The sequence below is a fragment of the Syngnathoides biaculeatus genome, chromosome 10 (assembly GCF_019802595.1).
Source record: "Syngnathoides biaculeatus isolate LvHL_M chromosome 10, ASM1980259v1, whole genome shotgun sequence".
Classification (NCBI taxonomy): domain Eukaryota; kingdom Metazoa; phylum Chordata; class Actinopteri; order Syngnathiformes; family Syngnathidae; genus Syngnathoides; species Syngnathoides biaculeatus.
The window spans coordinates 23,030,476-23,056,309 of record NC_084649.1 but is presented as its reverse complement, the minus strand read 5'-3'; the positions used below and the strand labels follow the sequence as shown (position 1 = coordinate 23,056,309).

At 42.6% G+C, this 25,834-nt stretch overlaps 1 protein-coding gene across 4 annotated transcripts in view; it reads right to left on the bottom strand.

Moving 5' to 3' along the window:
* Positions 1 to 25,834, bottom strand: part of slc12a5a (solute carrier family 12 member 5a) — a 201,388-nt gene that overhangs the window by 22,275 nt on the left and 153,279 nt on the right. For all 4 annotated transcript variants that reach the window (XM_061833577.1, XM_061833578.1, XM_061833579.1 and 1 more), the window contains 4 exons: positions 13,719 to 13,865; positions 5,442 to 5,496; positions 3,888 to 4,018; positions 645 to 892 (listed from right to left, as the gene is read on the bottom strand). In XM_061833577.1, coding sequence (XP_061689561.1) covers positions 645 to 892; positions 3,888 to 4,018; positions 5,442 to 5,496; positions 13,719 to 13,865 — 581 coding nt within the window. The remainder of the gene's footprint in view (positions 1 to 644; positions 893 to 3,887; positions 4,019 to 5,441; positions 5,497 to 13,718; positions 13,866 to 25,834) is intronic.

The window sequence follows — 25,834 nt, the reverse complement described above, 5'->3', positions numbered from 1 at the left end:
AAAAAAAAAATGTAGGTACATTTTTTTTTTTTACCTGAGCTTAACTACTCCAAAGAAACACATGTATGCCCACTTTTTGATAATTTTGACTGTCAATATCCTTAATTTCTTGTTGAATCCCTCATGTTGTATATTTAAAAAAAGGTATAAACTGTAATCTGTAAATGTTTTTTTTTTTTTTACTGATCTGAACACTTGAAAGAAATTATGCCTTAAATATCAACTTCAAATGTATCCTGATACCCTAAAACTCCACCGAAATCCATGTATGTCAATTTTATGACAATTTTGCATTCAATAAAAACTCAAATATCTCCAAATGTATCTGTTCAGAGGTTTTATGGATTGATTGGAAGAAATGTTTTTACCAAACTCAAAGAATCTCCAATCCTAACCATTTGTCTTTTCATAACCACTGAAGCGTTTTAATAGTGTATATGAATGTCCATATATGTTACTCTTGCCACATAATGTGTCCCCAGGTCGTCTGTATTGTCATTTATGACAAATCATAACTGACAGACGCACACAAATTCAAAATATTTACTTCATAATACTGCTGATGTCTCCATTTGCCTGATTTGTCTTTTTGCAGACGCCAGCGAAAAGCACGGCCGTCCACTTTGTGCCCATTCGGGACTTACGGAAAGTCGGGAGGTTCCACGCCCGTCTTGATGACGCCGGCGTAGACGGCCAGGATGGAGAGGATGACGCAGGCCAGGAAGACCAAAGCCAGCTTGTTGACGTACTTGACGCCGACAAACACTACGGTGGCCATGGAGGTCAGCAAGATGGTGCCGTACACGCGCATGTTGTTGAGCAGAGCCGCCTCCGCCTCCTCGCCCTCCAGGCCCTCCAGCGGGAAGATGGCCGCCTTGGGCACAATGTAGATCTAAACCGGCAGAGGTACAATGTTATTGCAATCTGTTTTTTGTTTTTTTTTGCAAAAAAAAAAAAAAAAAGTAGTTTAAAAGCAAAAGCATAAAATCAATTTAAAAAATAATATACAAAATGGTGGAAAAAAGTATTTTAAAATGTGAAAATATATTAATTAATTATTATTGCAATTTTAAAAAGCAAACAACTAATATAAAGTAAAATGTAATTCACATTACAATTGTTATATAATAGTGTCATTGAATAAAAATAGACTACAAATCAAACACAAAAGATGAAGGTTTGTGCATAGTCATGTATCAAATACATAAATTCGATGCGTAAATGGGTAAAAAACTGAAGTATAGTGAAACAAAAAGGGTGAAATTTTTTTTACATACATTTGAAAAATAATAAAAAACTTGAAAAAATATATAGCACGTAAATAAATATTCTAAGAATAATGAATTGCAGTTCATAATAGTGTTTATTACAGTAAATATGTCAGAATACTCTATCAGAATCGTGTTGTGTAGGGGAGCATGGGATTAAAAAAAATATATATATATTTTTTTTATTATTATTTTTTTTCCCCACACATGCACTCTCCCTTGCTCCCCTGTGTGGGGATTTACACTTTCAAGGTCAGAGGCGTGCGCCTGCTGCCTCCTCCTTTACTGCCAAACTCAATGTTACCCACGGGAACAATTGCTTACTATTATTATTTATAAATGTGTTGAAAAAGAGGCGAGAAGAGAACCTGCTAAAAGGTGTGACAACAGCATTATCAGCAATGCAACAACAACAAAACAATTAAGCTGGTTTGGGATGAATCGAAAGCGACGTTAAAGTGGATATAAAAAGTCCACATAACCTGGTTCAAATGCCCCCTTTTCGTGATATTAAAAAAAAAAGGCAGGTAAATTTTTCCACCATTAAAGTGAAGCGGAGACTAAGATAATGTGGTTGTTATTAATGCGATGTGGCTTCTTCAAAACGAACAAGCCACATTCAAACTCATGTTAAATGGAAGCCAGCACACATAATGTCACGTCCCTCTGGCTAACTGCAAATAAAGTTTTGTTTTTTTTTCCTTTTCCTGACATTCTATTTCAGACATTTCATATTCACTGCATATAATCACAGGAGGAATTTTGTGTTTTCCAGCGTATCGCTCGGCAAACACGTGGCCCGCATCAGCGCAGCCGTTGCCCAAAAATAGCAACGTTAGCTCTGCGCGAGGATGAAACGTATTCAAATGAGCTCCCCCCCCCCCACCCATCCCACCTCTCTCTCTAAAATGGGCACCTCGGGATTGTTATTCCACAATAAAAAAAAAAAAAAAAACTATAAGCCAGCATTGACCCAGAAGACAAAATTAACCTCCAGGCGTGATCAAACTCCGCATTTCCATTAAAGATGCACAGAGAAGATGACAGAGAACACACACACTCACGGTGGCATGTTGTTAGTGGGGGACTAAAGTGATGAGAGCTATTTCAAAGTGCGCTCTCTACATCTTGATGTCCCCCCCCCCCACTCCGCCCCCAATGCAGTATTTGCATAATTATCCGCATGAAGCTGGAGATGAAAGATCTCCTTGTCACGTTTCATCAGATGATCAACATGCAGCGCGGTGAGGCGGTCACGTGACCGTGACATGGGAACATCTGTCACGGGAGTCGCCATCTTCGTTCGCTTCCATGTGGAAAACGTTCGAAAAGTCATGCTTCAGTCTAGCTTAGCCAATTTCTTCCGTCTTCGGTCACTCGGATAGTTAAATCCATTGGTTTGCATGAACAATGTATCCAATAGGTCATGTAATATTTACTCTATCTTGACAATGTGATGTTAAATCATCTCTCATTTAATAGTGTTTTGAGAAGATTATTATGGACAATTACGAATTTGCCATTTATGCACATGACCTACATGCGCGGATGTGACATGTACTGTGCCACAACAAAGGCTCGATTACATGGGACACCGTTTATGCCCAGCGCCGATTTCTCGGATTTATCCTCATCTGATGAAGAAATAGCAGGATCGGTCGATCAGGAAGACGGAGGAATACTTCCATACAGATTTGAACCTGTGGCGGAGCCGAGAGCTGAGCTCCACCGCTCGGTTGATGGGGGCGACGGAGGAATACTTCCATACACAGCCGTGAGCGGCACGACCGCGAGTGTCTCAGCCGCTCGGCTGATAGGGAAGACGGAGGAACACTTCCATACACAGCCGTGAGCGGATCTCTGCGGCTCAGTTGATCGGGAAGACGGAGGAAAACGTCCATACACAGCCGTGAGCGGCACGACCGTGAGCGTCTCGGCCGCTCGGTTGTTCGGGAAGACGGAGGAATACTTCCATACACAGCCTAATAGGAGCGAGCTCACAGCTCCGCCGCTCTGTATGGACGTATTCCTCCGTCTTCCCGATCAACCAATACTCCAATTTCTTCATCAGAGAAATCAGCGCCGGGAAAAAATGGCGTCCCATGTAATCGAGCGTTTGGAACGCCACGTAACACGTCACATGCGCTCACGTAGATCATGTGACGCGCGAAAATGGCAGCGCCCCTGAAAATTTGTAATTGTCCATAAAAATCTTCTCAAAACTATTAAATGAGAGAGGATTTAAGATCACATTGTCAAGATGGAGTACATATTACATGACCTATCGGACACATTGTTAATACAAACCAGTGGATTTCCCCTTTAAATCACAGCTGCCACAAATACAGTACACAAATATAATAAAAACAAAACACAGACTTTTCTCCTCGTACTTCTTAGCGTGTATTTTTCTTATGAAAAGAATAAACTTATATGATGGTGAGCGATGGTGTAAATATGAGCGTGAAGGCTTGTCTCTCGTCTGCTTTGCGCACCCTCGCGACAGACTTTAGTGACTTTAATAGAGGGTCAGCAGGTCAGTCAGCCGGAACGGACTCCAGCCCGGCCGCGGAGCCGTCGGTGTACAACCGAAAGCGGAGGAAGGAAAACGTTGCTCACCAGGAGCAGCTCGATGGCCCCCAGGATGTACATGGCTCCGGCGTAGGTTGTCCCCAGGTAGAAGCAGATCCCCACCGCGCCCCCGAATTCGGGCCCCAGCGAACGGGATATCATGTAGTACGAGCCGCCGGCTGCACAAACACAGCGGCACAGCTTTAATTCATTGACGATGTCTTACAGAATGAGCGCAAAAATCAGATCACAACCACGGTTAGGTGAGTTCATAAGTGGATAGTAAAGCATAACTTGTGCACAAAAAAAATGGGAAAAGGGGAATTTGTTCAGCGCGTGTAGTGGGTGTGGGTGGGGTGTCGCTGAACAATGTCAAAATTGAAGAAAAAAGCTTTTAAAAAGAAAGTATGACTTTTACTTCTATTTTATACAAAATTTGTATGAGGGTGACACATTCCTCATGGAATTATTTCTTAATTATTATTATTTCTATTCAGGGTTGCCTCAATAGATGATATTCCACTTCACACAGTACAATGTTGTCATCCCACCATCAAGTTTTTAACTTCCAAGCAGCCAGAAAAAAAGTCAATCCATTTTTTAACGACCGGCAGACACATTACCAGCATCGAGATTCATTCGTTACTTATTTTTTATTTTAATTTTAGTAGCAACGTGATAAGATTGGATAAAAAATTAAATGACACTTCGACCCGAGTACAAATCAGATGATGGCCGCCCAGAGAAATGGGAGTTTTTCCTCTCGGGAAAATTTTGCTTTTTTGGTGAAAGTTTGTTGTTACGGCTACAAAAAAAATTTAGTCAAAAAACACCTTCAAATAGTTACAGGAAAACTCAAGTTTTGTTATGGTGGATTTTTGAGATATGTGAAGTGCTCATTCTATGTTTACATTTTTTTTTTTTATAAGAAAATTCCATATGGATGGCGAGCACGTCATGTTGTTAGCTTTAGCATGTTCGGCTTGAAGCAATCACGTCATCAAAATGTAGACATGCTCGTAAGTGGCGCACACGCAGGAAGTCTGCGATTCCGTTTTCAGGATTTAGCCACGAGATGTCAGTCTGTTGTCAAAAATAGAACTGTTTATTGTTTTCATAATCTGAAAATACTGAAAAATATCAAGAGACGAGTCGATCCTTGACTGAACAAACATACAATCGCTCGTGTTAATATTTGAATATTTGTGTAGCAATTTGCTGGTGTCTTTTTTTATCGTGTTTCAGAGCAGCGCTTGCATTTTCCGACTATGCAAATGAAGTGAAAATAAATAAACAACAAGCCTAATTAGCACCGTGCATCTTCCGCACTTCTCCTCGGGTCGCTCATTTCCAGCGACCCCCCAATCCCACCCCCACGCCGTGCGGCACACCCACATTTCCCCCCGTATACCGTATAACTCGTGCTTCACACGTGCGTTCGCTGCTTTTATTTGGAGTAAATAATATTTGTGGACAAGAATTCCAGACTGATGATTATAGCGGGGATGTTAAGCTGTGCTCGTGCTAACTCGTCAATGATGGGCAACAACAACAAAAAAATCATAATAATAATACATTTGAAGCGGGTGTCTGCTCACCCACCTGGCACGACTCCATTTGTGGCGATGGCGCTCATGGAGATGGCAGTCAGCATGGTCTGCATACGGGAGAGAGAGAAAGAGAGGGGGGAAAAAAACAACAAATCAGGCCAAAATTGCTCATTTGAACATCCATCCATCCATTTTCTTTGCCGCTTATCCTCACGAGGGTCGCGGGGAGCACCGCAGCCTATCCCAGCTGTCAAAGGGGACGGAAGCGGGGCACACCCTGAACTGGTCGCCAGCCAATTGCAGGGTACATAGAGACAAACAGCTGCACTCACAATCACAAAAATTGGGAAACTTAGAGATTCCAATTAATGTTGCATGTTTTTGGGATGTGGGAGGAAACCGGAGTGCCCACCCGGACAAAAACCCACGCAGGGACAACATGCAAACTGCACACAGGCGGGACTGGGATTGAACCCGGGACCTCAGAAATGTGAGGCTAACGCGTTACCAGCTGAACCACCGTCTCATTTTAACACGCAACCCTTAAATATTGTTCAGTTTCCGTGCACGCACACAGTTGTCAAGTCATCATGTTTCAGGGTGAAAGTTTGACATTTAGAACATGCAAAGGCTTGAGGAACTTCAAGTGGCAATAAAAGATTGACGTACTTGGTTTTTTGATTTTACATTTGACGGGGTGGACAGGGATTCATATTTGTATAGAAAAAAATGAAAACACTGTGTTCAATAACATGTATGTACATGTTAATTGTGTATTTTTTTATGTATGTGTGCATTATTTCAGCTCATATACAGAAAGGTAAAAATAAATGCCAGTAGAAATGGAAAATCATGATCATGTAAAAGTTTTGAAGTTTGACTAAATAGCTTAACATACTAAAATGTACATTATCGCTTCCAATTTCACAAGTTTATTTTTAGCGATCTAAAACTCAAACAAATCACGTATGCCGTCTTTTGAAGCGATTATATGAGAAGTGACGCTGTTCAGCTAAATTCACGCGCTGCCATGAAATGTCGGCGTGTGTCGTATTTAGCGTGTTAGCTTCGTCGATGACTCGGCAAAAGTTAAGGATGTCGTGTAAATTTGTGTTGTGATGCAACATACTAAATGGACAATCTTTCATACAGTATATCTGTTATGTTGGTATTTAGCCAACAGTCAAAATCAATTTAATGGCTCATAACGGGTTTCCCCGCTACCTCGCACTGTGCTGCTTCTTAATCGATAGGCTATTAGTTAATAACAAAAAAATAAATTAAAATGTGTGTAGAGGAGATAAAACGTGGTCAAAGTGTTGGCCCAGAGAGGAATGGGTGGGGAAGAATGTTCCGGAAGACAACAAATGACAAGTAGAGACAGAGAAGGAAGTGATGGTGCGTGACGGTGCGAAGACACCATTAAGATTTCATGGGTGCGCTCGAACGCCATTGTTCAAGTTCACTGTTGAGAGCCACGTTTCACATGGTTGCCACATGAAAACAGGAGGATAACCTTTCTTATTTTTGGGAAAAATGTTCCCCATTTTTGGGCATGCTGCATCAATATTTTTCTCCAATGATATCATTTTTATTGCGCTATTACGTTGCTGCTAACATAACATCATTGTCTCCAATAGACATAACAGGTAGCCTAACAGTAAGTTATCAGATGAGCAATGTAAGGAAGAAGATTAAAAGAAACAAAAAAGAAAAGAAGACGAAGAAGAAAATCCAATACAAATATTTAAAAAAAATTAATTCACTACCATTGACGGCTATATCAGTCAAATGGGCCAGCCCGGCAGCGAGAGTAAAAAAGAATTTTGTGGTGATGACAATTATTATTAGCGAAAGTGTGTGGGATGGCTCACAGTTGAGAGTAATTGTTGGAAATGATTTGACTTTGGAACAGAATTTTCCCAAGAATTCCAGGTAATATTTTCATAAATGTCAACTTTTCGGAGCGCCAACCTGTATAAACTACAAAAAAAAAAAAAAAAAAATCCTTAGTGAGCAAAAAATCCTTATACCGAAGAAAATTATGTCAAAATAACAGAGGGAAAAAAAACACAAAAGTTTTCCAATGATTTTTATTGTAGATCTCCATTATGATAATATCTGAAGTTAATGTCTAATTATCAAAGTCTATTTAGTGCCATTACTGTGTTCAGAATTGTATTGTAACGGAAATATTCCCAATCCCTATGATTTATGATATACGGCCGTATACATAAGATTCACCACAAAATCCGTATGAACTACGGCTAAACCGTATGATTTGTATTTTTTTTTTTTTTTTTACTGTGATTCATATCAAATTTGGATTGAAAATAATGGACTTTAGAGGACACAACGGCTTACACCTTCAGAGATTGACCACAAGTGGGGGTGCAATGACGTCCCACTCGGACCGAAGACATTCGCCTATTGCCTCGTCAGTCCGCCGTGAAGCTTGTAACGTGGTTAGCGGCACCTGAGTGCCCGGACGAGGACAAGCCAAGCGACTGGCGACGGGTCTCTCTTCCTTTGCGCTAATCTGCTCCTAATGAGCCCACAAGCTCTTCTCCCGCCACAGCAGATAAGGCCGTAATTGTTTAAGTGTTTTATCTGATGGCGTGCGGAGGTAGTTCCGTCGTATTCGTGGACAGGGCTGCGCCAAATCTGTCTGAATGTTACATTTTTTCGATTAAATGATCATGTTTGCATGCTTAAACATTGCTTGTTTTCTTATCTGGGTGAGGAAGCAGTGGGGTCCTAAATTGGTCTGGATTTTGGCTGCCGCTAACAAATCTTTTAAAATTATGTATTCTACCAAATATACCATAGATTCATCCGATAAAGGCTGGTCATTGCATTACCAAACACAATAAAAATGCACATGAGGCACAGGTATGATTTTTGTCCATAGCAGTATCTGTAATTGGGTGTGTATGGCTTTAAAAGGCGGAGCTTTCTGTGAGCATCGCCGAACGAGAGTGTAAAGTTGGCTGGCTGTTAACTACCCAACCTCTCAGCTTGCGATCACTTGCGGGTGCAATACAATAAATTCTAAATACCGATAGTAGACTTTATTAAATTAGTCTGTCATGTGTAATGAGAATTTCCCTTCATAAAAATTTAAATCAAAAGTCGACAGAAATGTTTGAAATTTTCTTTTGATATTTTTCACTTGGGAAAGGGTACATTGTTAGCGACGTCCGCATACATTTTGGTGCCAATTGCTTGCAGTTTTGTGACATTAAGGAATGCTAAGCTTTTTTAAATATAGCGTCATATTTCAGGTTTTGAGCATATACGTAGAAGGGTTTTATTGGTTTTAAAGGTGCCCATAATACTCGCGAAGATATTATAACAAAAATATAAATAATAAAAAATTGCGTTAGTTCAAATTGGACACTTGATCTTGACGACGAGCTCAAACTTTGGACATCGTCTGCCTTTATGGAATTTTTCTTGCAAGCGCTTATTTTGACAGGAAACGTAGCGCCAGCGCTCTCCGTCCGTCCGTCCGTCCGTCCGTCCGTCTGTCTCAAAGGAAGCGGTTCAAAATGGAACATTTCTCCTGTCGCAGGCTCCCATCAACAAAATTGCATCGGGGCGCTCAGACAAGGTGACAGCGACCGCAAGGACGTGGCGACTCCTTCGTCTCATTTTCGTCTCGTTTTATTGTGACACAGGCTCAAATCCCATTTGGCGACTTTTACTTTTGGCGCCGTCCTACATTTTCCATTTTCTCCCGGCCGTCATCTGGCTGTCACGGACATTAGAAAATATCATCAGTCAGCGGCCGTCTGCGGCTCAGCGGGCCGCTCCGTCCTATCGGGTCAGCGCCCGACCTGACCTGCGCTTGGACCTGCTGCCGTAAAAGTACATTAGGATGGAAAATGTACCTGACACGCCGTTGCTTGTTAGCCGTGAGGAAAATATGCTGAACATTATCACTCCTATGAGGATAAAATTGTGCATTCCCTCGCCCCCCCAAAAAAATAATAATATAAATAGTACTTGAATAAAACAAATAAATAATAATAATAATACAATGAAAATAAATAATATTCATAACATCAAAATAGCACAACGCTGAATTATTTTTCAAAAAAATGTGAGAATAATGACATGAGAATTTTACGATAGAGTTGTAAATTTCCAATATCGTGACAATAAAGTTGTATATTACAAGTAGTTGTATCTTGCCATATGAATAAAGTCTAAATATTACATCACAGTCACAAAATAAAGCTGATGGTAATCAAGAATTCCATTCTACTCTAATAAGTCAATTTTTACAGGACAAAGTTGCGGAGTAAGAAAAAAATATTTACATACATACACAAATATATACTGTAATTTTGTGAGATAATAATAGTATAATATTAATAGTACAGGATAGTACTGGATTAAATTAAATATAATAATATATTAGTATAATTATATTCAAAGTCCAAATTTTGTTGGACTAAAGTTTTATATTGTGGGAAAAATTATTGAGATGTTATAGGAATAAACTAAAAAAATGAAGATAATAAAGTCAAAATCTTATGTGAAAGCATTTGTGAGCAAGAAACTGAAGCACAAATTGCCTCGAGGTTGCTGCACATCACGGCTCCTATCTTTTTATTATTATTATTATTGTTATGTCATGTCAATGACGCTTATCCTCACAAGGGTTGCGGGAAAGCTGGAGCCTATCCCAGCTAGCTTTGGGCAAAAGGCGGACTACACCCTGAACTGGTCGCCAGCCAGTCTCAGGGCAGTTATCGACACAATCACTGAGCGGGAATCGATCCCACGGTGCCTGCACCAGAGGCAGGCATGTGTACCACTACACCATCAGTGACTCTATTATTATTATTTTTAATTGAATTACAATTTTTCTGACTGTCTGCTCGTTTGTTTTAACGAACAACGAATGGCTGATTAATAAAAAAAAAAAAAAAAAAAAAAAAAAAAAAGGTCGCGACGAAAAGTTCCATGATCTCGTTGGCGCTGAGCACAAAGGACGCGTGAGGTCTGCTCGCATCCCGACCCGACGCTCCGATTTGGCCTTTGCCGGACCTTGCTAGCGGAGAGGAGATTGCTTTTGACAGAAGATTGTCCCGCAGCTCGAGCGCCCCGATTCATTAGCACGCTTCACTAAGCCAACCCACCCCAGACCCCGTCGTCAGATGATTTCTTCCGTCGTACGGTGCCACTTCAGCAAGCGTCGGCTTGTGCGTGGGGTGGGGGGACCGACATCCTGGTGGAGGGCAACATGGACTCGCAGCGAAATAGTGGAGATGCACACGCCACGGAGGCATTCGGGGGGGGGGGTGTTGGAAAAGGGAGGGGTTCGGGGAATCAAAAGCCAGGGAGAAAAGCAAAATGGAAAAAAAAAATGGCTTCCCAAAAATTGAGGAAGCGTAAGAGATGAGAGGAAAAGGGGAGGGCGGGGGGATGAAGCACCCACAGCATTTAAATGACTGACACCCCCAACCACCCCAGCCCCATCTGCAACCCCCCGCCCCCATTCGGATTCAAGACCTGGAAGTAATGAGGACCACCGCACAACAGACGGCTTTCCATCTCGGATATTAAACTTCATTGTGTTCAAGCCTGCATTTATTATCTGGGAGAGGGGGGAAAAAATACCGAAGAACGGCGCATCCTGGTCCTTTGTTTGTTTGTCTATTTGTTTGTTTGTGTTTTCATAGCCAACCACCCAACTGTCACATCCGTCGCGCGATAACGGATGCACCTCGTTAAACGGTTCAATCCGAAACGCCGGCGATGTACAATGCGACGGTATGAAGAAGAAGAAAAAAAAAGAATACGTCACGTATGAAAAGAATAGTCGTAAAAGTCGTAAAATTACGAGAATAAAGTTTAATGTCGCGAGGGGGGAAAAGTCATGCTAATAACTTTGGGCAGTCTAACGTCAAACGTGATAACAATGTAACGAGAGGCAATAACCGTTAAACAAATAACGCTAAATATTGTGACATAAAACTGTGATTTTATGAGGATGAAGGTGATTTTACAAGAGATGCCGTCATTTCATTTCGCCGGAATAAATCAATCAGCTGTTGTACCACAAAGGCATGACATCACAAGTCCAAAGTTGTAAATTGCAGGAATTAAATTGTAGGAATATTACAAGAATTATTACATAGTTGTAATTTTACTAGTTTAAAGTTGTAAACATGAGCCATAAAAAAGTCTGAATTTTTAACAAAAGAAAAAATCTAATTATTATGAGAACAGAATCAAAGTATTTTAGGAATAAAGTCATGTATGATGGTGGAAAAGTTGTAATTTAGAGTAAATAAAAAATACATTTTAAACATTCCCAGAGTAAAAAAAATGTAAAATATAGCAAATACATTTCAAATATTCTATTATGTTGTCCAATAAAATATCCATCATCCATTTTCCGTACCACTTCTCCTCACTAGGGACGTGCGATTAAATTTTATGGGAATAATGTTATATATGAATGTCAATATAGTGTAGTTGGAAAATTATGAGAATAGAATACAAAAATGAAAATAAATATATTAAATAATAATAATTACATTGTTACATTGTTTGGATTTAAAAAAATAATAATTTATCAGTTACAAAGTCAGAATATTACGTGAATAGAATACAAATATTATCAAGTAAAACTTTTTTTTTTTGCCAGGAATCAATTCAGAATATTATGAGAATCAATTTTCAGAGGATAAATTTGTATATTAAGTGCAGAAAGTAACGTCAGAACTTTACAGGGATAGAAAGAATTGGGGGGGGGGGGATTCATTATTTAGCAACCCCAAAAATGGTAATAATATGATGAAAAAAAAGTCATTTTCCAAAATGTCAAATTTTTTGTTATTTTTTTCTTGTCACTGTGAATTTAATTCTCTTAATAATAATCAATACTTAACAGAACATTGTTGAAAAGTTGTTTTTTTTAATCCATAATTTCGTACTGAAAACGTCAGGTTTTTGCAGCTTTTCATGTCCTGTGAATTTCACTTTTTTTTTTCGGAGGGGTGGGGGGGGCAGTGTGGATGTGCACGCACACTGCTAGTGCATGGCTGGCAGCCCCCCCCCCCCTCCAGGGCTGGGCGGTGATGTGTTACGTAAGAAGCACAGGAGGAGAGCGAGGTGGCGGGCGGGGGTCCTCGCACAGCGCTCCCGCTCAAGCTTATCAACCCGGGGGGGGGGGGGGGGGGGGCTCTGTAATGATCTCAGCAGCGTGACTGATAAGAAACACGCCTCTCCTCCGCTCTCCTCCGCTCGTGCCCGGCAGAAACGACGGAGAGGAAATTGGAGTGTGTTTGTGTTGCTGTCAGTGTGAGCCAGCTCGGCGCTTGTTTTTCCTCCCTCTGCACGCTGTTTTCATCACGCGTACAAGATCAATATAAACTGGGATGGATGGCAACCAAATACGAGCAGCACGAGTGTAAATATGAAAACAGGGGGGGGGGGGCTGAAAAATATTGCCGTGTCAAGAATGACACGATTGGGGGGGAAACATATTGATGCTCCGTGTGTGTGTGTGTGTGTGTGTGTGTGTGTAGGCTAGTTTGACATGGTGGGGATTTGAGGGGGTTGTTCTATAAATACACCCGGTGCTGGAGGAGAAACTAGGCTGCGCGCACACACACACAAAAATACACGCATACTTATACACACATACATAACGACACACATTTGCACACACGCACCAACATACAGTCCTGACAAAATGCTCAGTGTAAGCCAGAGAAGACACGCTAAAGCAAGCCCGAAGACGGAGCAGTTTAGAATTCGGTTGACATGTTTCAACAAGGGCAGAGTGGTAGTGGTTTGCATGTCTGCCTCGCAGTCGAGAGGTTCTGGGTTGAATCTTGAATTTGGTTTGTCTTTGGCTTCATCCCGCATTCCCTCAAAACATGCATTTTCGATGATTTGAAGAATCGAAATTCTCCATAGGTGCGTCTGGTTGCTATATATCTATAGTATGTGTTAAGCAATTGACTGGCAACCGGTCTAGGGTCTACCCCACTTGTCTCGCCAAAGGTCAGCTGGGCTAGCCTGCAGCTCACCCGCAACCCTAGCGGTATAGTGGATTGATGGATGATAAAACAAACATGAGCATAGCTTGAAACCATCAGGGTTTCTAAAACGGAGCCCTGCAGAACTCCTTCAAAACACTTTAGCGGTTCTATCGGGAGATGCATGTCTAGTCCATTGAAATCTAAATAGTGAACGTAAGTGTGAAAGGTCGTTTGTCTACAGTACATACACCCCGCAATTGGCCGGAGCCCAGTTCAGTGTGGATCCCACTTCTTGCACCAAAACACGTACAGGAAGTACTCACAGTAGTGCAGCACATGAAGACGATGATGAAGGTCCCGATGATTCCGCCGATGCCGACCAGCCAGGTCATCCTGAGGAAGAGGATGACGCCAAAGATGTTCTGGATGCACGGCAGGTAGACGCCCATCAGAGTCCCGAGCTGGGGGGCCTGCCGGGGGGGGACACAATCGGTAGTGGGGTCAAAAGAAGTCAAAGATTCAAAAATGAGAAAATGCACTGCAGAGCAGATCCTCATCTATAAATACAATCGTATGTCGTATGTGCAATAATATATTCAATTCCTTCACATAATATTTTGATCTTATTATTTCCATGAAACATGAATTTTTTTCATAGTATTGCAGAACACAACCAAAAAAATATCAATTTTGAAATGTGAAATACGTATGTGATAATACGGAGACTATTGGAATAACATTATGACTTCCAAATCTTTATTCTTTATTCATATTGGCTTAACTTTATCCTCCAATTCTTTTTCATAATATATGAGTTTATTCTTTATTCTGATAATAGTGTAAGTATTGAAAATTCTGCTTAGTTCTTGTAACGTTTTGTTTTCTTCTAATATTGATTTTTTTTCTTGAGAAATTTAGATTTTTTTTAACATAATAAGCAACCTTTTATTTGTATATTTTTCCTGAAATAATGACTAATTTGTTGTAACAGAATATTCTGGCATTTTGTTGTCATGACTTGGCAGCTTTTTTTTGAAGCAGAACTGCAAATGATCATCTTCACTGTCGGCATGCGTTGACGCCCTCGACCCCCCCCCTCCCCATTCAAAACATGTTCAAAGCTACTGACAGCAAATCAATGTTCTCTGTCCTCCATTTTCATTTAATTCCAAGCTGCTCACGCTCACTACAATAGTGTAATTAGGCACTCTGATTTGTCCAGTGACGGGTCCTAGAGTGTCTGTGTGTGTGTGTGTGTGTGTGTGTGGGGGGGGGGGGGGGGCTACCGTAACTCCAGCCTAAAGAGCGCACCTGGTTACTAGCCTCACCAAGTACATTTGTAAAGGAAATACCATTTGGTACATAGAAGAAGAAGACGACATACATATGCCGCACATGTGTAAAAGCTGCAAGTGCCAACATTGAAACCCACATTGAAATTTACAAAGAAAGACAGTACACAGTAGAGTTTAATGCTAGCGCTAATGCTAGCGCCACACTAACACTAGTGCTAAAGCTAACACGGCCGGTTAAAAAAAAAAAAAAAAAAAACATACCGGTAAAATCACAACAGTAACACAGCAGCAACACGCTGGCGCAGCACTAACGCTAGTGCAGCGCTAACGGGGCCGATAAAAGTCACTTCCTCGGCACATATATTCCACCGGTCTCATTCATACCTTTTCCGCTCGAGTGCACCCTCGCACCCGTTAGAGAAAATGCATAAAATTAGCCGCATCGCTGCATAAACCGCAGGGAAAGCGTGTGGGAAAAAAAGTTACGAAAAGTTACGGTACGAAACTGTGTACTGTACGGGCTCTTAACACACATGAGCTGTCTGGTGTCGGTTTGTTTAGCGCCGCATCAAAAAAGTGCCGTCGCCGCACCGATGCGGTTCACGAGGAGGTCGGCTTGGATTTTGGTTTTAAGTAAAGGTAGGCAGGCTTTGACTGAAATATCAAAAGCCGAAGATGATGGCGCTATTTATAGGCTCTGTATTCAAATTAAAGCAGAAAACTGTAACACCGGCAGGCCAGGTGTGTCTATTGTTAGGCTAGGAGACAAAATATGTCTTCGACGTGTCAGCGTGTCGAGATGGAGTTCAAAATACGATCATTGCAAATGATTTATGCGAATTAAAAGATGATGAAAAATATGAAGGGCACAGCAGGAGCAAAAATTCCACATTCTTCTACAGGAGGGGTACACAGACTGACAGTCCAGATCAATTTGAGCATTTTCATTTGAAATTCATTTTAAATTTTGAAAAAAAAAACCATAAAAAAATATACGTTACACATGCCAAAGTCTCTCTAACTTGTCCAAAATTAGAATAAATATCGTTCACTGACACACAAATGTCTTCGTATAGACAATATGAATCACTTATCTCCTTCACAGCAATTACTACTTTGGCAACATTTAGTCTTATTTTGTAGGATTACAGAAAGGGCACAAAAAAAAAAACGGGAATACGCGAATTTTTCAGCAACTATCTGGAGGTAGATTATGTGAATATGTCAATTATTCAACACTGACGGATCACTGAACTATTCTTTTCTTCATCTTTGTATTTTTCAGCAGTCTGGATGCCCTTCATGATACCTTGCTGCCTCCCACAGTTCAAACTCGGTACTACAACAGCCATCTGGCTTCAGTGTAAAAAAAAAAAAAACAGTGGTGCCCCGCGGGCCAATTGCGGCCCCCCAAGATGATATTCTGTGGCCCCCACTTTATTATGAAAGTCTAATGATAGCGCGGCCTTGGAGTTTTATATGAATCGCACTTTTACAGTGTCGTGTGCGGAGCCGACGAACCGACCAATCGCGGTGAGTTTGTGGCCCTCGGGGGCGTGACAGCGAACAGGCTTGATGCTGGAATAGGTTCCAGCACTTCCCGTGACCCTCGTGAGGATAAGCACCAAAAAAAATGGATGGATGGATGGCTTTCTCATTTAAATTGCGTTTATGTTCCTCAGCTAGAATGTGCCAACAGCTGCCCCCCCCGAGGTGAACCGTGTTCGAGACCACCGGTGTAAACTCACCCGCGGAGATTATTTCATCACACCCGTGTGCCGTCTCCCACTTTTTTTTTTTCATGTTAGCGGCAGCAATGCGGAGGACCTGTAGCTCAGTGGTTAGAGCACTGGTTTGGTAAACCAGGGGTTGTGGGTTCGTATCCCACTGGGGCCTCCGCTCCCTGAGAAGGGTTGCGTCAGGAAGGGCATCCGGCGTAAAAATTGTGCCAAACATGTATGCGCGTTCATCTGAGATGACACGCTGTGGCGACCCCGAAAGGGACAAGCCGAAAGAAACTTCTTTAGCGGCGGCAATGCGCGTACACCTTCCCGCATGACACAGCAGCTTCATCACATTTGCGTTACAAAGTCGCAAAATATAGATCTATAGACGCGACAAGAGTCCGAGAACGGCAACCGGCTTCCGCGGATTTGGCGAACGAGCGCCCGAGAAGCAGCGGCTGGCAAATGGAATTCTTGCGTCTGCGTTGAATCGATGAGCCTGTTGGGAAGGAGGGAGAGCCACTCACGAGCTTATGAAAAGTGCTGCTTTTTTTCTATTTTCTTTCAATTGCCGTTTCATTTGTGGACACACAAAATGGGTTCGGCGAGGGAGCCGGGAGCCAGCGGCAGCGGTGATTTCCCGCGGGAGCCAGCCACCGTGAGCGCTGGGAGGGCAAGCTGCTGCATAGCCACAGGTAGGCCAGCAGGGCACCGCCGAGCAAGCCGGGAGGCAACAGCTGCCCACCGGAGGATGGGGGCGGTGGGGGGGTAGTCAGGTCGCAAGTATGGACGGCTCAGGTGGGTTTGATGCGCACCCTTTGATGAATTTGGCACGCCGCTAAATTCCACTTCCTCACGCTCTGCCTCTCGCCACAAGACTGCATTTGCAAGTAAATAAATGAACATTAAAAAAACAAAAAAAAAAAAAAAAAACACTAGAATTGAGTTTGGAAAATAACCGCGGTGCAGGAACGTGTGCTTGCGGCATGAGATGGTCGGTTCCGGAAAGCATGAAATTGAAGAAAGTAATCAGTCGGTGCTTGAAATGGAAACTCAAGCAAGGGTTGGCCTTGGCATGATGGCAACTCTGAAAAGTGAACTAAACTGTACGTGGAAAGGAGGCTTGGTGACCCCCAAAACGTCGGGAGTTCTTCCGCTTTTTGCAGCGCTAACATCTTCCTCTCTCTCTTTTCTGGGAAGCTTTTCGATTTAGGACTTTTTGTCCACTCATCCAGAAGAACATTCATTCTCGTTCATCGCAGAGTTGTCTTGATAGGCTTGAGGTCGAGTCTTTGGACTTGTTCCTTTTCGAGCCCGTTCAAGCGTGACTTAAAGGAGCAAAAAAAAAAAAAAAAAAAAAGAGAGAAAAAAGACATCCCACGAAGTTGCAAGTATACAATTTGCCGAGAACAACTTTTAAAGTAAGTTGCAGGCCCGAACTAAAGGATGTAGTCGAACTCCTGAATAATATTCAGACTGGGTTTTGGGTTTTGCAAAGAAACAAGTCCATATTAAAACCATTTTCGCAGCTGTTCTTCCTGAAGCGGGATGAACACATACCGATTGTGTGTGTGTGTGTCCAGTTTAACACAAATCTGAGAGGTGCCAGAGCACAGTGAAATATTTTTTCTTCCCCCCGTCTGGTTTATTATCACTCATAAATCTCATATTAATTGTTTTTGTCACACCTTGGAAGCCAAGAGTTTGTTTCCTCTGTGCCTGTCGACATCTACCCAACTGCTCGGGATCTCGCTCGAATAAACAGATTGTGGTGAACTCCAGATCCTCGGCGCGCCTCAGGGGTAAGAGGAAATGGAAACAGAAAATGGGGCGGCTATTTACGTCCACGGCCGATGGATAAGGAGTCTTTGTGGAAGGTCAGGATCTGGAGAAACCAGCTGGAGGCTGATGGAATCAGCGCCAGCACCTTAATGCCGTCTTACGGGATTCTTCCGGCACTGGAATCCACCGAAGGTGACTGCTCGGATCTCGCCGATGTGGGGAGGTAACGCCCGTGCCGCGCATTCACGTTGGATTTCCAATTTAGGGGCGAGGGGAGAGGATGCAGTTAAAAGGACGGAGGTATTAAGTGAAGGGAGGCGGCGAGGGAGGCCGAGGGCGAGCTTGTAACGCCGCCGCTGCCGCCACGCTCGGCTGGACAAACGGGAGTCGATCGGGCAAATGTGTTCCAGCTCAGGTGTGCTGAATTATTAAAGAGATGGCGAGAGGAGAGGTCAGCCAACCTCAGAACAACCGCCCACCCCCCATCCCATCATCTATCAACACATCCATTGTGATCCAGAGCTGAACGTCCTCTGCGGCGCTTGCGGCTCACCACTAAGTCGAATACAATATATTTAGGTTTGAAGACAAACAGTTTTAGGTGTTTAGACCAAATTTATGGGTTCCGAGCTAACCTGTTAAAGGGAATTCAGCTGCACTGAATTATTTGCCTTCACAAATCAACAAATTCAAGTTAGCTGTAAACCCCGTGAGGAGAGAACCGGACAATTACTGCGTTCATCTTTTTAGAATGAGCATATTCTGATGATTAAAAACGTCATGTTTTCTTTGCCAAGATTATTATCCTTCACACAGACTGCGAGATATAAAATGGACGCCGGACCAGCAATTGGTCGCAGGTCTCATCCCAAGATTGAAAAGATTGAAGGGAGGAGAAAAGGCATACCCAAAATCACAGTTGGTACCCTTGGTTGTAGGGTGATGAACTGGTTTATACTGTAAGGGGACAAAGTGAAAAACTGCTAATCTTTTGTGCATGCAGAAATAAATTTAGCTAAAAAAAAAACAAAAACAAACGAGTTGCAGCATGCAAATCCGAGTTAACAGGTGTGGACTTAAAGGAGAACTTTGTCCAAAATTTCCATGTACAATAAACCCTCCAATCTGAAGTAATATTATTACATATATTTTGGACATTAATTGAAAAAAAAAAAGGAAATAAAGAACTTTTTTAAAATCCACGCAATATCTGGATATGTGCCAGCTTTCACAGCCAGACCCGGAAGAAACGTCCTTGGCCCCGCCCCGTGACATCACCGGGGCTTAGCGTTCCAGACCATTCTTTCTAGCTAGACCGAGATGCCGACATTTTGTGGCCCAAAGTGTGACAACAATGAGAAAACGCACCCAATTTAATAAAGTCTTCTATCGGTATTTATAATTTATTGTATTACACCCGCAAGTGATCGTAAGTTAACAGGTTGGGAAGTTAACAGCCAGCCAACTTTACACTCTCGTTCGGTGACGCCCACACCAAGCTCCGCCTTTTAAAGCCACACACACCCAGTTACAGGTACCCCAGTAGAACGACAGGATGGCTACTCAGAGTGGACAAAAATAATACCTGCGCCTCACATACATTTTTTATTGTGTTTGGTATTGCATCCATCCAGCCATCCATTTTCTTCACCGCTTACCCTCACGAGGGTCGCGCCAATCCCATCTGTCAACAGGCAGGAGGCGGGTTACACCCTGAACTGGTTGCCGGCCAATCGCAGGGCACATAGAGACAAACAGCCGCACTCACAATCTCACCTAGGGGCAATTTAGAGTGTCGAATTTATGTTGCATGTTTTTTGTCCCGGAGAAAATTCACGCAGGCACAGGGGGAGAACATGCAAACTCCACACAGGCGTAGGCTCTACCAGCTTATCCCCCGGGCCGCCTGTTTTGTTTGTTTGTAATTATTCGTCACAAAAATCGGCCGCAAAATGCCTAATAGTGGACGCTCTCTGTTCTGTGTGAAACGTATCCACAAGCAATGGGGGTGGGGGGGTCAGAACAGGAAGCACCGTAGATGTGGCAAAGGCTGATTGGTTGTCAGTTTTCCAGCCGGGCTCATTGGAATCTCTGAACCAGAGAAGAATTTTGATCACAGTTTCCAATTTCGAGATGTTTCTAGGTGCAATCCGTGGATCATTTTGTCATTAAAAGAAACTTTTCTATTCCTATTTTTTTTCCGACAAAGTCCTCCTTTTAGTGATTTCTTGCCTACCAAAATAAAATTCTGCTCTCCTTGAAGACGTTAACACACAAAGTGGAATGAAATTCTAATAAAACTGCCGCCATGTGATACACCAATCTCAGCTTTTCAGTTTCATTGTTGACTCACTGAAACAGATGAATTGCCGCAGTGCCAACCGTCCGATTTCTTGTGCCTTGTGTACCGTGTTAGCTGGGGATAGCGACTGAGCTCAAAAATCAGCAAGAAATTGACAATTGTCCCAAAAAGCTTTAGAAATTGCCCCTAGGTGGAAGCAAAGCAGCACTATTCCATAGTACAAAGCCAAGAATAAAGCCCCTCACCTCACTTTATCACAAATAGGTGATAAATCGCAACTCTGCGGGGAACACCGCAGTTCGAAGCTTATGTGCGAGTTTCTTAAGCTGCCGTAAACACTCCCAAGTTGAGAGCCATGCATTATTTCTCCGACAAGTAAGGTGAACATGTAGGCCAAAGAAGAAGCCTTGCAAAACGGGGCGCAGGGCGTATCAACAATTTATGATTGAAAAGATTTAAAACCCGTGTTAAAAGGCTCGGCTCGCTGAATTTTTCATGATAACGGAAACACTCGGGTTCATTTTGTTAGTTTTTGTGACATAAGATCTCGGCGAAATGCGGAGTCACACTTGTGGCTCTCAAAGAGGGACCAACGTTCTGCCGAGGAAATAAACTGTGCCACACAGCAGACAAAAGGAGGAATCAAGTACTGGGTCGTTCGTCTACGACAGAGTTCCGTTCTTCCGTTGGCGACACCAATATGGTGCACAAAAACTGCCCGCAAGTGAGTTTTTCAGCAAATGGCTGGGGACGGGTTCAACAGGGTAAAAAAAATAAAATAAAAATTCAATTTGTGAAGAGTGAACCATGAATACGCGGGGGATTACTGTTTGAGGGAACCGTCGTAAACAAAGGACCCCCTGTCACGAAAAATCAACACAATCTATGTTAAAAGTTGGCACGTGAACGAACTTGTCTGTACAGTGATGCCTCGACCACAATCCGCTCCAGAAAACGGTTCAAGGAGTGATTTGTTCAAAAACCAAATCGATGTTTCCCCATTACAATGAATGGAAAAAGAAATAATGCGTTCCAAACCTTAAAAAAAAAGTTTTTTAGCTCTTCCTGATATAAACCAAATAGTGGAAATACACATATACTTTAAATATTTTATATAATAAAATAATTTGAGAATTTTTTTTTTTTTGCTTAAAATGTATGATTGAGTGGAAGCGTATGCTTGGCTGGGAGTGCATCGGTGTATCTGTAGCGACTCGGCCCCTAACCTCACAAACTTTTTTTTTTTTTTTTTTAATTAACAAAAGTGCAGAATAACTTTAAACAAGCAACTTGCCTTCTTTGGAGCCATGATCAGGGGTTAATCCGGTAGTCATCAATAAGAAAAACTACCGGGACACGTCTGTGTTCAGAGGCTGCGTTATACAGAATAACAAAAGTACATTGCTTGCACCGCATGCATTATGTCATTTATGTTTTTTTTTTCAGGAGGCGTTCAAATTTACAATAAAGCGGGTCGTGGGTGGGTCAGCTGATTGCGCCGCGCACATTATGTTATTTGCGGGTTTTTTCGGGGCGGCGTGGGAATTCACAACAAAGCGCGTCGTGGGTCAGCTGGTCTGGTCGCGTGCAACATGTTATTTTCGGGTTTTCTCGGAGGCGTTCGAGAACAAATTTTCGTTCGAAAACAGAAGCAAAAAAAACTTGAAATTCTCGTTCGAAAACGGGGGGCGTCAGTTTAGCTGCAAACGCCACGCAAACACGGCGCGTAACAGGAAGTGACATTCATTAAGATAGACGCTCGTGAATGGCTGCTGATGGGAATACCGATCTAACGCTCCACACTAATGAGCATGAGGGGTGACGGTGCAAGGTTGCGGGGGATTAGAGCACGACAATAAAACACAGCAAAGGGGGAACGTGATGGCTGCGAAAAGACGAGAGCTCCTGGAACAGGCGTCTGAGCGCTGGAGTACAAGATTATTTCTGCAATTGAACATTACGGGGCAAATATAATGTTTTATATCTTTTAGCCTTATGCTAATGTGTCAGGTCATTTACGCTCACTGGACATATCATTAGGTAGAGTGAAGTCAATTCTGACATCCAAACAACAGATGAAGATAAAAGAATGATGACCTGGAAATGAAATTTAGCTATGGAGTTATATTCTGCACATGAGGGGCAATATATGATTACTGTAGGTTTATAAAATAAATACAAATTAAAATGGCAAAATTACCCATAATAACACAGTAATAATAATATCGTTTTTTTTTTGCTTTTTGGGGGGGGGGGGGGGGGGGGGCAAAAAAACATGGGCTCCAAAAGTGAGCCTCAACTCACAGGCCAATTCGCACATGAATTTGGCCGACCTCCAGATGGTTCCCTCGTGTCACACGACGAGCAATCTGATAATCTCGCCTTTCACACTGCGACACAAAGAAAAGTCGTCTCCCTGGGGGGGGCTGATGATGAGGGAGATGGAGAGCGGAGACCCGAGTGGGAAATGGAGAGGGAAGGTGATCGGTCGAGGAGGGCGAGGGAGCCAGAGAGAGAGAGAGAGAGAGAGAGAGAGAGAGAGAGAGGAGAGAGAGAGAGAGAGCGCTAGAGGCCACCCTTAATGAAAAGCCTCTCGTGGTGATGGAGAGATTGGCAGCGGAATGGGCCGCTGATTGGACGAGCCGGCAAAAGTGCTGCATGAATGCTAATTAATGGTTTGACGAGGTTGGGGTGACAGGACGGAGATTAAACCTGCACCCAGGCTTTACGGACCCAAGGAGAGACCCAAAAATAGGTCCCCCCGGGCTTCTAACGACAGAATGTAAATAAAAAGAAAATAAACATTGGGTCGACATTTTAAATAGTTTTTGTAAATCATGGACACTGGAAAAGGAGCCTCCGGATTGTTAGCAGCGCAAAGTTCAAATTCCAGCCTCTGTGGTGGTCTTTACCGTGTGTTAGTGCCCACAGTATGGACAACTTGCACATCTGTGAAGGCAACATTCATGCTGAAAAGCACACGCAGACTTTGGACCAAATGCTGCCATCCAAGCAACGTCTTTGCGGGGACGTTCCTGCTTATTTCGTAAAGACAATGCTGAGACAATTTCTACATTTGTTGCAACCGCATCGTTTCACGGTAAGAGTGCCAATGCTCAGCTAGCCTCCCAGCAGTCCAATAGAAAAATTATGAAGTGCAAAATACTATAACAGAGACCAAAAAATGTTGAGCAACTACTTACTTACTTACTAAATAACTTAAAATAGTGTATAAATGTTTTTAATGTCAAAATGTGTCAATTTTTTATTTGTAAAATAAAACAATCACAAAAAACATTATCGTTCTTTTAATTAGAATAGATTTACCAATTATTTAATTAAATAAAATACCAAATATTTTAAATGGGCAGCACACTAGTCCACTGGTTAAGAGTGCAAGCCTCACAGTTCTAAGGACCCGTGCCTGTATGGGTTCTCTCCGGGAACTCCAGTTTCCTCCCACATCCCAAAAACTTGCAACATTAATTGGACACTGTAAATTGCCCATAGGTGTGATTGTGAGTGTGAATGGTTGTTTGTTTCATTGTACCCTGCAATTGGCTAGCAACCAGTTCAGGGTGTACCCTGCCAGCTGCCCAAAGATAGCTGAGATAGGTTCCAGCACTCTTGCGACCCTCATTAGGATAAGCGACTCAGAAAATGATTGGGTTGATGGATACTTTAAATGTACAAGTCTAATAATTTCTCATATTATAAAAAACACAGGAATCAACTAATTATTTAGTGAGATAAATGGAAAAAAAATACATAAATTTGTTTCTTTTAGGAAGAAAACAGCTAAGTTAAAGTAACGATTTGTGGGATTAAAGAATGCCACGGTTGGAAATGGTTCACAATCCATATTTTAGCCACTCCTGATTTACACTAAACAACTGACACGTTACATAAACGACGGCCGTTTCACTACAATCCAGGATAGAACTGGGGTTGAGTATTCTTGATGCGGCAGCGCTCTCAACAGTGTTTCCGAAACGCGGCGCGCCCTGATTGAATACTTTTCTCACTGGCTGGGGCTTTGCGTCCGGCTTACTGCAGGATTGAAAAGCAGCTATTCAATTTGTCCAACGGCGTCTACATGTTGCCCTTCGCTAAACTGAATTCCGTCCGTTGAGATTGAATCAGACTGAAGCAGCCACTGTCGCTCATTTATTTTCTGTAGCACGAGTGAACTGAAGTTCCTTCGTTTGTACCTTTCTTCCTTCCTTCCTTCCTTCCTTCCTTCCTTCCATCCATCCATCCATTTCTTAGTTGCTTATCCTCACAAGGGTCACGGGAGTGCCGGAGCCTATCCCATCTGTCAACGGGCAGGAGGCGGGTTACACCCTGAACTGGTTGCCAGGCAATCCCAGGGCACGTAGAGACAAACAGCCACACTCATAATCACACCTACAGGCAATTTTAGAGTGCCCAATTAATGTTGCATGTTTTTGGGATGTGGGAGGAAAACAGAGTGCATGGAGAAAACCCACGCAGGCGGATTCGGGGTTGAACCCGGGACCTCAGAACTGTGAAGCCAACGCTTTGCAGTCGAGTCACTGTGTTGGGCACATACCCACAAAAAATATTTACACTCACATTCTCACCTGTGAACAATTTACAGTTTTCTATGAACTTAAAATGGATGTTCGTCTAAGTGTGTCGAAGGAGTTCTGCAGGGCTCCCTTTTAGAGCTCCTGTTGATTTTAAATTGCTACCGTGTTTGTCTCATCATCCATACATTTTCTACAGTGTTTTGTCATATTACATATGAGCTGGAGACTAACCTAGTTTAGGGTCACGGTGAACTATATTCTGGAGTGGTTTCCAGCCAATCCCAGGGCACATAGAGACAAACAGCCGCACTCATAATCACACCTAGGGGCAATTTTAGAGTGTCCAATTAATGTTGCATGTTTTTGGGATGTGGGAGGAAACCGGACTGCACGGCGAAAACCCACGCAGGCACGGGGAGGACATGCAAACTCCGCACAGGCGGATTCGGGGTTGAAACCGGGACCTCAGAACTGTTAGGCCAACGCTTTCTAGTTGAGCCACCGTGTAGGGCACATACCCACAAAAAATATTTACACTCACATTCTCGCTTGTGAACAACTCAGAGTTTTCTATAAACCTAAAATGCACGTTTCTATTGGATCGTTTATGTGTGCAGGAGGAGTTCTGCAGGGCTCCGTTTTAGAGCCCCTATTGGTCTTAAATTGCTACCGTGTTTGTCTCATCATCCATCCATTTTCGATAGCGTTTCGTGACATTACATATGAGCTGGAGACTATTCAATCTTACAGTCATAGTGAACTATTTCCCGGATTAGTTTCCAG